Genomic DNA, 16621 nt, shown 5'->3' on the forward strand with positions numbered 1-16621 from the left:
CTCCCAGGGCAGCCCATCCTTCCCCAAAGACTATTCCCATGAATAAGTGCTCCCCATGGCAGCCTCCTGACCTCCTTGATGTGGACAAATAGGCTCAGCGTGGCCCCATTTTCTAAGCCTAGCGTTGGTTTTAGCCTATGGTGCTGCAAAGAACTCAACACTGGCAGTGATATGGAGAGAGTGACCAAGAACTCATGAAGAGCAGAGCTAGAAGTGGAAAGCTCTCCTTGCAAGAGGTTATTTGGGCACTCAGCCTTTGTAATTAATCAAAGCCAATATCTTCATCACATGCTTCCTCAGTGAAGCTTCTGGTGTTGGGGTGCTAAAAGGAAAAGTAGAACATCCAACCAAAAGAAGAATCCCATAATGCTGGAGCTTCCAGCAACAGGGATGATCTACTGCATGGATCTGCTATCTTTCCTACTGCAGGAAAATGTTTTGTTTTAGCTTGGCCTAAACCTGGATTTCTGAGGAAGGTTAACAAGGTGAGCACAAAAAGAGCTGTGTCGGGTGGCGCTCGTGCCCCAACCCCTTCTGACTTACCCAAATAGTCATCGAAGGAGAACTTGTCATTGTCCCAGATCTGGAAGATCAGCTGTGGTGAAATCTTGTTTTCTGTCTTGTCCAGGCTCCAGAAGTGCTCCTAAAAATCACATCAGAAAGGAAAACAAGGCAAAATAAAGGGCCCGTTACCAGAAGCAGGCTACCCTCAGAGCAATGGAGATCCCTTGGGTTATCCTTGGCGATGGTCTCCTTCCCAAAGAGGGACAGAGCTGCTCCCATGTGTGAGCTCCTCCATTCACCTTTTCTGAACCCCCCCCCAGTTTTTGCTCTCAGGACCCATCGATGCTAGAGCTGGATGCATTACCCCAGTGGCTCAGTTGCCACATCTACTCTGACATCCAACATCTGAGCTCAAGGTGAGAGCCAAGAGAGCCAGGAAAACCAAAGCCTGTGTCTCCCTGTGCCGTCAGCCCAGAGCTGGTACCATGATGCTTCATTTCAAGCCTCATCATCTGAGATCCCAACGTCCTCCTCGCTTCTACTCAATGGGACCGATGCGTTGCATGGTGCAGTATTGATGCATATTAAAAATCAAAAGGGATCAAACAAGAAAGGAATGCGTCACACTCAATAGGAACAGAAATATTCAAGCAAGGAGAGCGTGGGTGGAAGGAGGCATTTAAATCCCACTGAAACTAGTTTCCCTGTCAGAGATCACCCAGAACGGCTGTATTTTGTATTTCCATTCAGTTCCATTCCCTGCCTTGCTTTGGAAAACCAACACCCTTCCAACCCCACGCCAGCAGTTTTGCGACGGAGCATTTTATTTATGCGTTTAAAAACATCTTATAATCCAGAAAAATAAAGCAAAGGCACTGGAAACTTCCATTTCTCCCCCTCTGCTCGCTGAAATGTACTAAAACGTGTATGTTTACTCAAGCCTGGGGGGGAAGGCCATGTATTCCCAGCTAATAACTCATCTTAAATTAAAACTGCTACAAAGGGAAAGAGCTGACGGTGATTCTTCCCTTTCCCAGGCACTGGTCAGGTCCTGCTCTGCTGTAAACCACCCAGGAGCTGCTGAACCCGCAGCCAGGTGACCTCTCTGCAGTCAAGCAGGTTCCTATGAGGTCTGAGAGGTGGAGATACGGGCTCTGCTTGGGAGAGGATGTCATGTCCTGCAGGTGCCTCTCTGTGCTAAAGTCCCTGGTGCCAGGGGTTCCAGGTGTCTACATCCCTGAGCTGGATGAGATGGCTTTTAAAGGTCCCTTCCAACTCAGTTCTGTGGTTCTGTGACTGGATGCTTTCCCTGCAGGAAGACCCATTCCTGTGAGTGGGGAAGTGTGGAGCAGAGAAAGGAGCAGGATGCTGCGCCCTGGTTTGGAGCTATGGCCATCACCCATGCAACGCAACACAACAGAATTAAGCCTCCCTTCCTCTGGGACTGGCTACACAACCATACACGACGTTGCCCTTCCACCTTCCTGTTACAGCACCCATCGTTCTGCTTGCACTCAAAGCAAACAAAACCCAACCTCTGTCCCAGCAGCCTCCTTTTTCCCTACTCCACTTCTACTGCAAAGGGCAGCACTGAGCTTCCTGGGGCTCCCTGCACAGCGCTGGCCTCCCTGGTAGAAAAACACCACCAATGGAGGCGCTCAAGAGTAGGACGGATGGGTCTGTGCGCAGTCTGATCTGATGGGCTGAATCAGCTCATGGAAGGGGATGCAACTGGGTGGGCTTTAAGGTCCCTTCCAACTCAAACTCAAGTCATTCTACGCTCCTAAGATCTTTACGGTCTCTTCTAACCCAACTCAACCCAACCCAACTCAACCTCTCCATGGCTCTATGATCTTTAAGGCCCCTTCCAACCCAACCCAACTCAACCCTTCCATGGTTCTATGACCTTCGAGATCCCTTCCAACCCAACCCAACCCAACCCAACCATTCCATGTCTCTACAATCTTTAAGGTCCCTTCCAGCCCAACCCTTCTATGGTTCTTTTATTCTGACTGTGGTTTTGGCTCCATCCTTCAAGAACCACGAAGCTTGGGACACACAGAGCAGAGCAGGGTGAGCTGCAGGAGGAAATGGATGCATGGGTGAAGTCAATGCGAACATCAGCTCCCACAGCAGCTGGAGACCCTCTTCTCCTACAGGGCCATCCTTTGAAGAGCAGAGAAATGCTGTTCCCATGGGGACGTTGCAGCTGTCCTCACTTGCAGAGCTCCCAGCCACGTGCTTTTCCCTGCTCTATTTCTTCCACTTTCCAAGACCGAAGAGGAGTGGAAATTTCAATCTAATGAAACATTATCCTTGCTTTTCATGAAAATCAGTGCTCGTTAGGCATTATTTCACATCAAAAACCACTGGGGCGCAGAGGCTCCTTGGTTCACACTGGGGATTTGGGGATGCAGCACCGCGGGCCATGGTCAGTGGGCACAGTGGGATGGGATGGGGTTGGTAATCCCAGAGGTCCTCTCCCACCTTAAGGACTCTTTGATTCCGCTCTCCTATGGAATCCTTGACACCTCGCATGATTTCCCATTGGGGTTGGGTTCACCCATCCCTACAGTGCACCCAAAGGGAACCCCAGCACACAAAGGAGAGCAGATTGCAGGCTGCTTTCCTCCCGCAGAGCAGCACCAGCCATGCCGGCTGCAGGTGGCTTTTAGCGGCTCGGCGTTTGCCAGCTGACCATATTGATTGAAATTCCACTTTCCATCGCCTGCGTTTAAAGTTTGGAGCACTGGGCTTTTACGGCAGCAGTAATGAACCCAGAGTTCAAACAGCACATGGCCAGATCAAAAAATTGCCAGAGCGGAATGCGCCCCGCAAACACAAAGCACGGCTTCTCATTCATTATTTTTTTCCTTTACAGAGAGGTTTTACAAGCTGTTTATTTTCTGATACGGTGTTGGCAGACATGCGGTCGGAGGAGAATCAATATCAGCACAGTGGGATGTATTTTCTTAAAGGGTTTATAGGGGGGGGTCTTTGCTTTTTCAAAGGGGGATAATTGAATGTAGTACACACTGTACTTTTGATTTGTTTAACATGAAGCGTGAAATGGGCACTGCTGTGATCCTGTCAATCACTTTAACTAGCCAGCAAGTCATTTTGAAGCCAGGCCTCTTCACAGGGATCGTCTGGCTCAAGGCGGGGGTGGGGAGGGGGTGGATTCGCTTGGCATCTTCCCCTTCTTCTAACCCAGCCCATGCTGGGACCCACAAAGGAAAAGCTGGGGGATGCCCCAGGTGAGCCTTGGGGATGCAGGTGGGTCACACTGCAAGGAGGTGCCGCTGGGTGCCCCACAGCTGAACCAGCTCCAGGCGGTGCTGAGAGGGCAGGAAGGGGGGGACTGGGGGGCAGGAGGGGGTTGAGCTTTCCAGGGAGGTGATGCAGAATGTCCATAGGGGTTATCCATGCTGTCAGCCCCAGCAATACGCCCATTAACCTTCGGGTGATCTGAGCAGGAGATGGAAATGAGGAGGACTCCCTCCCCTAATGCATTCCTTAAGAGCCAGCCCTTCCATCCAGCTGGTCCCTTTCCTCCTTGCAACCCCAATCTCATAGAGCCATAGTCACAGAATCACAGAACAGCCTGGGTTGAAAAGGACCACAGTGCTCAACCTGTTCCAACCCCCTGCTGTGTGCAGGGTCACCAACCAGCAGCCCAGGCTGCCCAGAGCCACATCCAGCCTGGCCTTGAATGCCTGCAGGGATGGGGCATCCACAACCAACCCACACCTGATTGCAGCGCTGCATTGACATACCTAAGAAACACCAAAAGCTCAACACAGGGCCCAGGAGGCCAAAATCACACCCAGTTTCTCTACCTGAAGAACCATCTCTCTCTTCAGACCAGGAGCATCTTCACCTCGAACCCCCAGACCAAAGATTTCCATCTCATCTCTGAACAACAGCACATTCCAACTGCTGTTCCTCTGCATACCCTGCTGCTGAGTATCCCTCCAGGACACTGCTCTTTTCTTTTCCCCCTTTTTAGCCTTTCTATCACAGAATTGTTGGAATTGGAAGGGACCTTTAATGATCATCCAGTCCAACTCCCAGCTCACACAGAGCTATGCCCACTCCTCTGCAGTGATGGAGATCGGGACAGAGCCAGGGTTGGGTAGGAACATGGTTGGGTAGGTACCATCCACGTGGTTGGGTAGGAACATGGTTGGGTAGGCACATGGTTGTGTAGGCACCATCCACATGGTTGGATAGGCACCATCCAACCCTAACACGGGAACATCACCTCCATCTGCAGAGCAGCCCCATTGCTGAGGCCCCACACAACTCAGAACACTTTGACATTGCTGTACCAACGCTCAGCTGCCCCTGTGCCAGAGTGGGGCTTGGTCTCTCCATACCATATTCTGACCCAACGAATGCGGTGTTCCTCTGTGCATAGAGGCAAAGCTACAAAACCACATGGGGCAGACACTCTCCTCTACACAAACAATAACCCTTAGGCCACTGACTTGCATTTGACCAGGCAGATCAGCCCAGAGAAGGCACAAACATCAGCACAGAGACACCCACCTTCTTTGCAATGCAACACATTTGCTCAGCAGGGAGATAGTCGAAGGGGAAGATGAATCTCCAGTTGAAGTTGCCTTCTCCTCCCATCGACCTGTAGTGCACGTCTGTCTTCTGCCTGTTCTCCTCGTGGCCAACCAGCCAGCTGCAAAATGCAAACACAGGGCCCGATGTGGTGGGATTTTGTGCCAGGAGGAGACAGAACTGTGGAGATGTGACACGTGGGGACGTGGTGGGGTGAGCTGGGGTTGGACGTGGGGATCCTGGAGGTCTTTTCCAACTTCAGCTTCTAATCTGCATTGGTGAGAGCTCCTTTTCCTCTGCAGCCACCCCAGCACACTACACCAGTCCTCTTGATGGAGGCAACAATGAAGAAGCAAAGGCCCATTTTTTCCTTCTATTGTCTATCACCCTCTTGGGAATGACTTTCTGGAGATCCCAAACGACCAAGAAGCCCTTCCCCATGAAACCCCCACAGGAGTTGGACTCAGTGATCCTTATGGGCCCCTTCCAACCTGGCATATGCAATGGTTGTACAGCATCACCCTGCTGTGCCCAGGCTGGTCCCAGCAGCCCAGTTCCACCCCCTCCAACCCTCAGCCCACCCAGGGACAAACTGAAAGCATTCCACCACTTCACAGGACCATTAAGGTAGGAAAACACCACTGATATCATCTACTCCAACCACCAACCCATCCCCACTGTGCCCCTGACTGCCACATCTACTCCTTACATCACTTACAAGCTCTTGGAGGACCAAGGCCATCCCATTATTCAGGAAGGCAGGAAGACAACAATACCCCCCTTCTATGGCAAGGGGGTATTGTTGTCTTCCTGCCTTCCTGAATAATGGCAGGAAGAATGGCTGAGGCCTTTCCAGACTATCAATAAATGACATCTTTACCTAATTAAAATAAGATAGGTGGCTCCTTGCATGATACCAAAGCACCTACTTCATTTCCATCCCTAACTGACAAGCAACCACCTACACTCTTCATCGTATCATCAGCAGGGCTGGAAAAGACCTCTAAGATCAAGCCCAATTACCATCCCATGGCCACCATGGCCACTCATACAGTCACAGCATCATCAAGGTTGGAACAGACCTCCGGGATCACCAGCCCATGGCCACTCATACAATCACAGCATCATTAGGCTTTGAAAAGACTTCAAGATCCCCAAGCCCAACCTCCCCTTTCAAGCCCAATGACCACATCCCCAAGTGCTGCATCTGAACATAAAGGCTGTATCCAGTAACAGGAACGATGCAGCCACGTGGGAAAAGACTTTAGGAAGCCAAGCAAGATTTCTTAACTCATTTACAGCACTGCAAGAGCAGATGGGTCAGCAGGGGTGAGGGATCCCACCAACACTGCATGCTCTCGCCCTGCCATAACCCTCTCCAAGAGCTCCTGAGCCCCGAGGAGCGCGGGGAGCATCGTCGGAGCTGATAACAACATGCTTGATGTGAATTGCAGGTAAGCAGCTCCCATTCTGGATTTACAGGAGGAAAATGAGGATTGTAAAACAGGGATTTGCAGTCTGTTTCCAAATCCTACCCCTTCCTGCGCATAAATCCAAGGAATGTGCACAATCTGTAAGTCCCTTGGCTGGGACTGCACCGTTTTACACGAGATAAAACATAAATGGAGTCAGGCAGAGAAGGGAACGAGCCAGGGGAGTTACTGCTGGTTGCCACATTTCTGTGTGTTTTAAGGTTGAAAACATAAAAACACAAGGGGAATTCCAAAAAATGAAATGGAATCAGCCCTGCAATGAAGCCAGCTCATTCACATGGAACATCCCCGGGGCCATCCCAAGAGGGGGGTGGGCAGAACCATGCCCTGACAGCAAGGCTGCTTCCCCAGACCTCATCCTTCCATACACAACTACTATGAGCATCCAGATGTTGGAGGAGCCCCTTCACCCCACGGGACACACACTGTGCCATGCTGTATGGCTGCATCAACCCCATCGCTGCCATCTTTGAGCTTCCAGGCCAAGGTACCCAGAAGACACCGCAGTGAGGAGGCTCACCCTTTGACATAGATGTCACTCATCTTCTCCCCGGTGATGCTGAGGTCATCGAGGATGACGTCCTTGGTGTTCCAGATGATGCAGCGCAAGTAGAACCTGGACGTGGGATTGAGGTGAGAAAGGAGGGGACCTCAACTTAAAGCCCTTCAAGCAGACCAGCTGTGCTACGCAGCTGCTTAACCTGACATCTCCACGTCCCCTCCTCTTCCCAACCCCACAAGGAGAAGGTGCAGGAGCCACCATCACGCTGATAGATAGGGAACAATAATGCTGTACCAATGGACCACACCAACCAGGAATGGAAGAAAGACCGCTCACCTCTTGGCTTTGCGCGGTGTGATGTTGAAAGGGGGGCCAGGCTGACCCAAGGACTTTGGAAACAGGTCCACCCACATCTGTAGCTTTCCCTGGAAAGAAAAGAAGTGGAGAAGCAGCAGAAACACAGATGAAATCTCAACAGGATTGAGACGTGGTAGAAACATCCTCACCAAAAGGGGGACAGTGGGATCATACAGTCCATATTGGTTGGACCTGATGACCTCAGAGGTTTCCTCCAACCTTAATGATTCTGATTCTATGACTGTATGAGTGGGCATGGTGGGGATGGGTTGATGGCTGGACACAATGGTCTTAGAGGTTGTTCCTAACCTTAACGACCTATGATTGCATGGGTGGGATGGACGGAAGGTTGGATTTGATCATTTTAGAGGTCTTCTCCAACCTTAATAATCTATGACTGCATAAGGGGGCATGGTGGGGATGGGTTGATGGCTGGACATGACGGTCCTTGAGGTCTTTCCCAGCCTTACCAGTCTATGACTGTATGAATGGGCATGGTGGTTGGACCTGATCATCTTAAAGGTCTTTTGCGACCCTAATGATTCTATGAGCTGCCATAGTAGGGATGGGTTGATGGCTGGACGTCCAACCTTAGCGGTTCTGTGACTCAGTACACGAGCATGTTAGTGGAAGGGGTTAGGCTAAGCACAGCTACCTGACTTCTGATTCATCCTGGACAGGAGCCCATTTGGCTTTTATCTGGCTACAAACAGCCACTCTACAACGGCACCAACACATTATACCCCCAAGGTCTCATTCCCATGCACTGCCAAAGGAGCCTGCAGGATCCTTACCATGCTAAAGGAACTCAAGGCTGCCCCAGCACTGGGTGGGAAGCAGAGGATGCTCCCAGCCCCGTCCCAGCCCACAGCACTGCTCACCTGCTCGATCTCTGGCTGCAGGGGGCTGTAGAGGGGCCGGGTCTCCACGTGCTCTGGCACCAGCCCTTGTTTCCGCAGTGCATACAGGGCCAGCCGCTCCTCCACCGGCCCCAGGTGAGGGTTGGGGGGTTTCCCATCCTCTGCCAAATGCAAAGCAAGAGCAGCGTTATGCCAGGGGAGCATGCAGCACTGTCCCTCTCTTTGCAAACGCTGCAAGGACCACATTGAAGCAGAAAGACCTGGGGTCTGCTTCAGCTTGCAGTGCTTCCAAGGGGTTCAACCCCCCCAGAATTACAGCGTGGGGTTACACCACAGCCCCCCACTGCCATAACCCCACGTATCCACCCCATCTCCATCCCTCTATTTCCTTTCCTCCTCACAGCTCCCAGTCCATCCCACACTGCTGCCATCACCAGCAGATGTTGTCCAGCGCATGCTTAAAGCCCTCCAAGAGAGAGGGAAGGCTCAGCTGCCTTCCTACAGTCAGGTAGGTTGGTTATCAGGAGGGATTACTGCATGGATAGGGTTCAATGGGGACAGAAACACCATGCCCTGGGGGGGGTGGAGTCCTCATCCCTGCAGGACGTGAGGATGTGGCACTTAAGGAGGTGGTGCAATGCTGGATGTGTAGCATTGGGTGATGGTTGGACCCAAAGATGGATGGAACCCCTCCCAACTCCATAGCCCTATGATCTAAAAGCAGCCAAGAACTTTGGCTGGGCAGAGAGGAGAGCAATGAGATGAGCTCCTTGCAGTGCCCTCCTCTGCTGGGTTTGGGGTGGCAGTCAGAAAAGAGAGGATGGTGGGTCCTGGTCCTTACAGCCACGTAGGACCTCACTGTAATGGCTGCTCACAGCCACAGCACTTCAGGGCCGTGCACCTTTGAGGACCTTTGAAATGAAATGCGTTCCACAAATACTATTGCAGCTCCGCAGCCTTCAGGTGATGTATCCCAGCTCCCTCCTTGGCAAGGCCTTGAAGTGGTTAACTTCAGACAGATGGGCCGTTTCCCAAGCAGTGGAAACCTGGCGTGTGCGTGTGTGTGTATATGCAGGAAAAGAAAAAGCCCCTCTCAGAAAACAACAAATGTGGGGGTGATGGAATAATGGTTGAGCTGCAGGGCTTGTAAAAATCCATGCACTCGTGTTTAATGGCTCCACTTGATACCGCCAGGTTCAGATCTGACACCACTGCGCGCACACAGCTGGTTTCCAGATCTCCTCCAGGTCAAGCATCAGACTTTGTTCTGGTTTTTTGAACTGATTGCCATTAAAGCAGAGGAAGGTGAAAGGCAGGGGCTGGGAGAGGGGGGGAAGACCCCGCTCGCTTAACACCTCCCCAGCCCTCCCCAAAAGCCTTTCACATAACAGAAGGAGCCCTGGCTTCCTCCCACACCATCCCGGGGTGCAGGTGGGCATCAGCTCCTGGGCCTGGCTGGGGGGGTCCCACCTCCACCCTGAGCCCAACCAGCCCCTCCTTCTGCCACTGGGACCCATCGGACGGGCACCAGTGGATGCTCGGGGAATTTCAGGTGTTCATATTAATGGGGTTTTGGGGGAAACCAAACGAACGCCCCTGCTGCCATTGAGTGATAAATCCTTCAAGGTGTGAGCTGTGGTGTGCTGGCATCATGCGTGATATTGTCTCCCCCTGGGTGACCCCAGCCCCAGATCACATGGGCTGCAATGGGGGAACCTGGGCTACAGCTCCCAGCCCCCAAGGGAAGGGTGAGGCTGTGCTTAGGGTGGATCATAGGATCATAGAATCCTCATCCAGCTCCAACCCCCTGCTGTGTGTAGGGTCACAACCAGCAGACCAGGCTGCCCAGAGCCACATCCAGCCTGGCCTTGAATGCCTGCAGGGATGGGGCATCCACAGCCTCCTTGGGCAGCCTGTTCAGTGCGTCACCACCCTTTGGGTGAAAAAATGGGAGGTTTGGGTTCATGCATTCCCAAATCCCTGCTCTGGGTGAAGGCAACCGACCCACAGCCACCACCCCACAGCAGCCCCATACCCAGCTCGGACAGGATGTACTCCTGCTCCCGGAAGATGAGGCGGTCGGACATGTAGGTGGGAGCCTTGCAGTGGTGCTGCAGGGAGAAGAGGTGGAGCAGCTGGGAGGGTCGGAGCTGGTCTCGCCACTGGTTGGGCCCAGAGCTGGAACCAAAGAGGAGGAAGCAGAAGTTGAGCATGGGGCAAAGAACCTCCAATCTCAACAAGGGCCCCAGTGGTGAGAGGGGCTGCGCATCCACCAGTGTCAGCTGAGTGCCCCGACAGCCACCAGACCCAACCCAGCTGGAAGCAGGGCACCCATCACCCCAAGGGCTGGGTGATACCTACACGCAGTAGGTCTGAGGAAGCCCACAGCGCGCCCCGTATTTGGACAGGAACCGGTTCTCCAGGTCAATGACGGTCTCCCCAATCTTCTCATCCTTGGAAAGGAGGTCGTAGTCGTAGAGTGTGACCTTCAGGTCCTTCTCCAGGGGCAGAGTGCAGTTCAACTCAAACATCCTGCACAATGGGAACAGAGAACTCATAGAACTGCAGGATATCTCAGGTGGGAAAGAACCCATAAGGACCATCAGGTCCAAATCGTGGCTCCACGCAGGACCACCACCCTAAAATCAGACCATACAAGTCCATGGGATGCGGGTCATGCTGCTGAACCAAACCCTATGCACTGCCCCACCAGGAAGGTGCCACTGCTGCACATCTCTGCCCCATGTGTCGGCTTGATGGATGGACCTGAAGGTCTTTTCCAACCTGCCTGACTCTGTGACCCATTGGTGCTGCGCTGCACTGGCTTTGCAGGTGGAGATGCCACCACACAACTCTGAGTTAACTTTGGTCTCCCTGAGTTTCACCATCTGCTAATTGGTGCAACACCCAGGGGAAAAGAGCAGACATTGAGAGCCCTCATCAACATGGGGTGAGAAAGGGGAGAAACGGCAGCTTTGGAAAACCATCTGCTCTTTGAGCCCAAAGGGCATCGATCTGAAATAAGGGGCCAAGTGTGATGTCAGCACGGGATGGGCCACCCCCAAAGTCTCCTCACCCTCTTCTGTTGGTCCCAAGCACTGTAGTTTGTGCTGTCTCCTCTAGCAGCACTACACCAGTCTACGTTCCAACATAACATACAGCAAATACAACCTCTCTTCAAATACAGACCAAGACCAAGGCTCTACCAAAGCACGACATCCAACGCAGACAGAGCCATTGGCCACGGGTGTGAGGGATGGGGAAGGACACAGGGTGACAGCACAGCCCAGGTCTCTCCCAGCACCACCAGGATCCTCCACTTGCAGCCCCCAACCAACCCACAGCAGCCTTTAAGGAGGGGAAGTGAGTAATTACGCCACCAATTAAGAGCGCGGGAGGAGCTGGGGGTCAGCAGAAAGTAATTAGCGAGAGCTGGAAGGCAGCCAGGGGAAAAAGCTCATGAAAAGGAGGTTTAACAGCCGCCAGCAGCCAGGACCTCACTGTTACATGGTGCTGTAAAGGCCGGGTGGGAGGTGAGCCGCCGTCTAGACGGCCCATGGCTGGGAGCCAGCTGCTGCAACAGGGGACGTGCCCCTCTCTGCCCCCCGGGAAAACAGAGCTGCCCTCCCTGCTCAGTCAAAGAGTAGGAGATGACCTGTCTACCCATGGAGTCCTCCAAGCCCTCACCAGGATCCCAACAGCCATCCTTATCCTTTCTGCTCCATCGCTGCCTTTGGTGTCCCTCCCTCTCTCCCTCTTTTCATGGGGGGGAAGGAGACACAGTACTGACAACATGAGCTGGTGAGACCCCCAGGGGACCAGCTGGACCTCACGCACCAGAGGGCCTGGAGGCATTCAAGACCACATAGCAGGGAGTCGGAACTGGATGAGCATTGTGGTCCTTTTCAACCCAGGCCATTCTGTGATTCTATGAACCACTGTCCTGAAACACAACGCCCTACACAACATCCCAGCTCTTCAAGGAGACTCTGTGGGCACATGGAGGCTGAGCACCAGGCTTTGCCCGCTCCCCATGGTGTCTTCCAACCCTGAGAAATACCCTTCTGAAATCAACCTTATGACCTTGGTGGGTCAGACTGAGAGCCAAGAGCATGGAAGGGCATGGGCAGCTCCGGCTACAGCCCAGCTCTGTTCCCTTGAAATGCCATAAAAACCTCATGGAATCCACACAGAACCAGAACTTACTTTCCAAAGACAGGCTCTAGCGTAGAGGGGAGGTAATTTTCTTGGTCACTGATGGATTTCTTCCCCACAGAAATCTTCACGTAGGGATCGCACTGAAAGTGGGCATGAAAACATCAGAGCAAGTCATTGTGTGGGAAAATGGGATGGGGATGGGGATGGGATGGAGATGGGATGGGAATAGGGATGGGAATTTGGATGGGGATGGGATGGGATGGGATGGGATGGGATGGGGATGGGGATGGGGATGGGGATGGGGATGGGATGGGATGGGATGGGATGGGATGGGATGGGATGGGATGGGATGGGGATGGGGATGGAATGGGGATGGGATGGGGATGGGATGGGGATGGGGATGGGGATGGGGTCAACTCATATGCAGACTTTCAAACACAAAGGACCCAAATGTACAAGTTGAGACTTTATCCCCATTTTCCAGTGGAGCAAAGAGGGTGAAGAAGTTTTTTTCTCAGAGTTTTGGTGTATTTTTTTGGTTGTTGGTTTGCTTGTTTCAAACTGAAACAAAAAGAGCATTTTCTTTTTGAACCCAAAATAAAATCTCCGTGGGCCATTTTAACCATTCCTTGGGATGGGGGAAGAGTCAGCTGCTGGGATCCCCAGATGTTGCACTGGAGGGAGGAAGGAAGGGACAATTCCTTTTGCTGCCACCACCACCCTGATTTCCAAACCTTGGTCCCCCACCACAGTGATGCGCTCAGAGCTGGATGCTCCCAGCAGCCGCACAGCAGCGTACCTTCCCATTGGCATCCTTGGGCTGCAGACCAAAGGCACGGATGATGTAGACCCTGACGAGACACTCCTGGGGACCCCTGGCTGGCAGCTGGTGGAACTGCCGTGGTGGCAGCGGCACACGCGGGTCGTCGGGCAGAGGGTAGATTTTAAAGGAACCCTGAGAAGGACAGATGTTCTCAAACACACCGTGGATGGGGATCGTGCCACAGCTCACAGAGATGGATGGAACAGCACCTCTCTGCCCTGCTGGCCACGCTCTGCAATGCACCCAGGGTCCCATTATTGGCCTTCGGCCACCAAGGCATCCTGCTGGCTCATGGTCAACTATTGGTCAACTGATGGTCAACCACTGGTCAACCAGGAGACTATTTGTGTCACCTTCTTGGCTACCCGGGCATCCTGCTGGCTCACGGTCACTCTGCAGCCAACTGCTGACCAACTGTTGGTCAACCACTGGCCAACCAAGACAACACTTGTGTCACCTTCTTGACCATTAGGGCACTCTGATGGTTCACGGTCATCCTATGGTTGACCACTGGTCAACTATTGGCCAACCAGGACAACACTTGTGTCACCTTCTCGACCATTAGAGCATTCTGATGGTTCGTGGTCATCCTATAGTTGACCATTGGCCAACCACTGGGCACCAGAACTGCCAGGTCCTCCTCTGCGCAGCTCCTCTCCAGCAGCTCAGTCCCCAAACTGTACAGTTTCTGCAGTTGCAAAACCCTACGCTTGCCCTTGTAGCACCCCACCAGGCTCCTCTCTGCCCACCTTGAATTCGCCCACAACTGAGGGATCATCGCTGGCGTCCTGCGCCCGGCCGCGGTACAGCCTGAAGGTGTGGCAGAAATCAGAGAGCTGCTCAAAGGCCTCCACGCGCTCCAGCTCCGTCTCATAGACCTGGGGAAGGAGAAGCAAAGGGGGGCTGCATCCCAACAGATCCAGGGCAAGAGGGACCCAAGCCTGAAGGCAACACACCCACAGGGACAGAGACATCCCTGCCAACCCCACATGAAGATCAGAACTTTGACAACCCTACAGTGCATGGCAGAAGCTCCAGTCCATGCCAAGGTGGCACGAAGGGTCATCCATGAGCTAAGATTGCTCCTTGCTGGGAGCACCACCCTTCGGACCAGGCAAGATTTACCCCACTTTGGTCCTACTTGGGTTTTGTGTTGTTTTTGGCACTTCTTGAAGTGGGTCTCCTAAATCCCCACCCCCCACCACCACCCCTCAGCAATCCCCACCTTTCCTTGTCCTCCCCAAAGAGCAGCACTGCCCCCTCCTCCACCACTTAGCGAAGCAGCAAGATCTCAAAAGGCTGCAAAGTGGAAAGCTACCCGAACACACATCAATAGTTATTTTCAACAACGAAATCACCCGTGTTGGGGGGAAACTCATCCCATGTTTGGGCTTTTTTCACCTTGGAAGAAGCAAAGGCTCAACACTCTTAAACAAAACCAAAGTCAGTGGATGAATATCGCAGCAAGCCGGGTCCAACCCAGGCCACTTACCTGCAGGGTGTCGAAGCCCTTCTCCAGGTAGGAGCCACACTTCTCCCTCTCTCCCGTGGAAGCGTAGAATTTGCTCCACCAGTCGATGAATTCCTCCTCCTGGTGGCAAAGAAGAGCACAGCGATACATCCCGGTGAGCTCAACCCCACCAGTGGGGCTCAGCATGTCAGGGCTGGAGGGACGGAGCCCTCCGAGATGCTCGCAGCCCCATCAGCTGTTCAAACAGCATTTCAGCCCCGAGATGCTGCTCCAAGAGGAGGTTTTATGAGACCCCCACTCCTGTGGGTGAAGAGGAAGGGGCTCCGACCGCCATTCCTGAAAGGCTCCTGAAAAAGAACCACGTCTTGTTTTGAGGAGCCGGCAGAATTCCACCACGCTGACCTCATGGAGGAACCCAAGGGAGGTTTATGGGCTTTGCATTTCAAGCCAGCGGCGCAGACTCTAAATTGCTGTCTTGAACAGACATTGTTTGTAATAGCAACATTACGTACAGTAACTCCAAGGCCTCCACGCCTCCCCTGTTTTTTTTTTTAATTATTATTATTTTTATTTTTATTTTAAATGCTGCCTTTCATCGCCTCCCCCTTTTTATTGTTTAAAAAGCCACGCTCTGACCACCGCGGCTTTACTGCGACATTCCACAGGGGCTGAGTTACAAAGAAAGCACTCAGATCAATCCAGCCCTCGCCCACCGTATCTTCTGCACCCTGAGACAAAGCTGGGTTAAATGACGTTGCTGATTTCTACTGATGGAAGGGAAAAGAGCAGCAGGGAATGTTAATTGTGAGGGATGCAAACCCACACGAATGGAGAAGCCAGGGGGCGACAGCCAACAGCATCTCGGGGTTCCCTCTTGGACTTGGTGTGGGATGGAGGAGGGATGGGGGCTGCTTCAGCCAGAGGAAGCCTGAGTGGGATCCCATTGGTGACCCAGAACCTCCCCGAGCACCCAGGGTCTCAGGAGAGCCCCCAGCAGCAGGGTCTCCCTGTACTGACAATCCAATAGGCCATCTCAACAACAAAGCCCTTTATAATTAGAATTTCACCAACACACTGCAGACCCCTTTGAAGATCCAGCATCCTGGATGCCCCTCCGGATAACCCAGAGGAGGTTGAGTTGTGATGGATCTCAGTGCAGGGCTTTACCCAGGGGCATGGGCATGGCTGAGCATGTTTGGGGGCACGAAGCTCCTTTCCTCCTCCAGCCCCCTAAATGTAGACCTGCTGTCCAACACAATCCTACCTAACTCAACACAGCACAACTCAACCCAGCACAACCCAACACTATGCAACACAAACCAACTCAATCCAACTCCACCCAACACAACTCAACCCAACGCAACCCAACCCAACTCAATCCAAATCAACCCAACTCAACTCAACCCAACTCAACCCAACACAACTCAACCCAACGCAACGCAACACAACCCAACTCAATCCAAATCAACTCAACTCAACTCAACCCAACACAACTCAATCCAACTCAACTCAACCTAACACAACCCAATGCAACTCAACCCAACACAACTCATCACAACTCAACGCAAAGCAACCCAATCCAACCCAACTCAACCCAACACAAAATGCACTGGGCAGGTCATTTCAGCCCAGAGCAGAAAGAGCTGTGGAAAGCTGAGGAGTTGCCTTGGAATGGGTGTGTTGGGTGCTGGTGAACCTCAGCCACATCATAGGTGAGGAAACTGAGGCACGGACAGGTTACTGGCCGGACAGCAAAGCCAGGAGCAGAGCAAATATGGCAGAACTGAAGTCCTAATTGTTATTTTTGTTCTACTAATGATTTCACGTGTCTCTGTGGGAGTAATAGATAATTACAACACTAATAAATATTGCTCTAAGGGA

At 52.6% G+C, this 16621-nt stretch overlaps 1 protein-coding gene across 16 annotated transcripts in view; it reads right to left on the bottom strand.

Annotated features, from left to right (window-relative positions):
• Window positions 1–16621, bottom strand: part of DYSF (dysferlin) — a 54331-nt gene that overhangs the window by 7215 nt on the left and 30495 nt on the right. For all 16 annotated transcript variants that reach the window (XM_085545922.1, XM_085545929.1, XM_085545915.1 and 13 more), the window contains 11 exons: window positions 14762–14860; window positions 14019–14147; window positions 13246–13401; window positions 12495–12586; window positions 10650–10820; window positions 10324–10466; window positions 8310–8449; window positions 7408–7496; window positions 7090–7185; window positions 5056–5197; window positions 544–643 (listed from right to left, as the gene is read on the bottom strand). In XM_085545922.1, the coding sequence (XP_085402048.1) occupies window positions 544–643; window positions 5056–5197; window positions 7090–7185; window positions 7408–7496; window positions 8310–8449; window positions 10324–10466; window positions 10650–10820; window positions 12495–12586; window positions 13246–13401; window positions 14019–14147; window positions 14762–14860 (1357 nt within the window). The remainder of the gene's footprint in view (window positions 1–543; window positions 644–5055; window positions 5198–7089; window positions 7186–7407; window positions 7497–8309; window positions 8450–10323; window positions 10467–10649; window positions 10821–12494; window positions 12587–13245; window positions 13402–14018; window positions 14148–14761; window positions 14861–16621) is intronic.

The sequence above is a fragment of the Coturnix japonica genome, chromosome 4 (assembly GCF_054131305.1).
Source record: "Coturnix japonica strain WE chromosome 4, WE-NBRP24, whole genome shotgun sequence".
Taxonomy (NCBI): domain Eukaryota; kingdom Metazoa; phylum Chordata; class Aves; order Galliformes; family Phasianidae; genus Coturnix; species Coturnix japonica.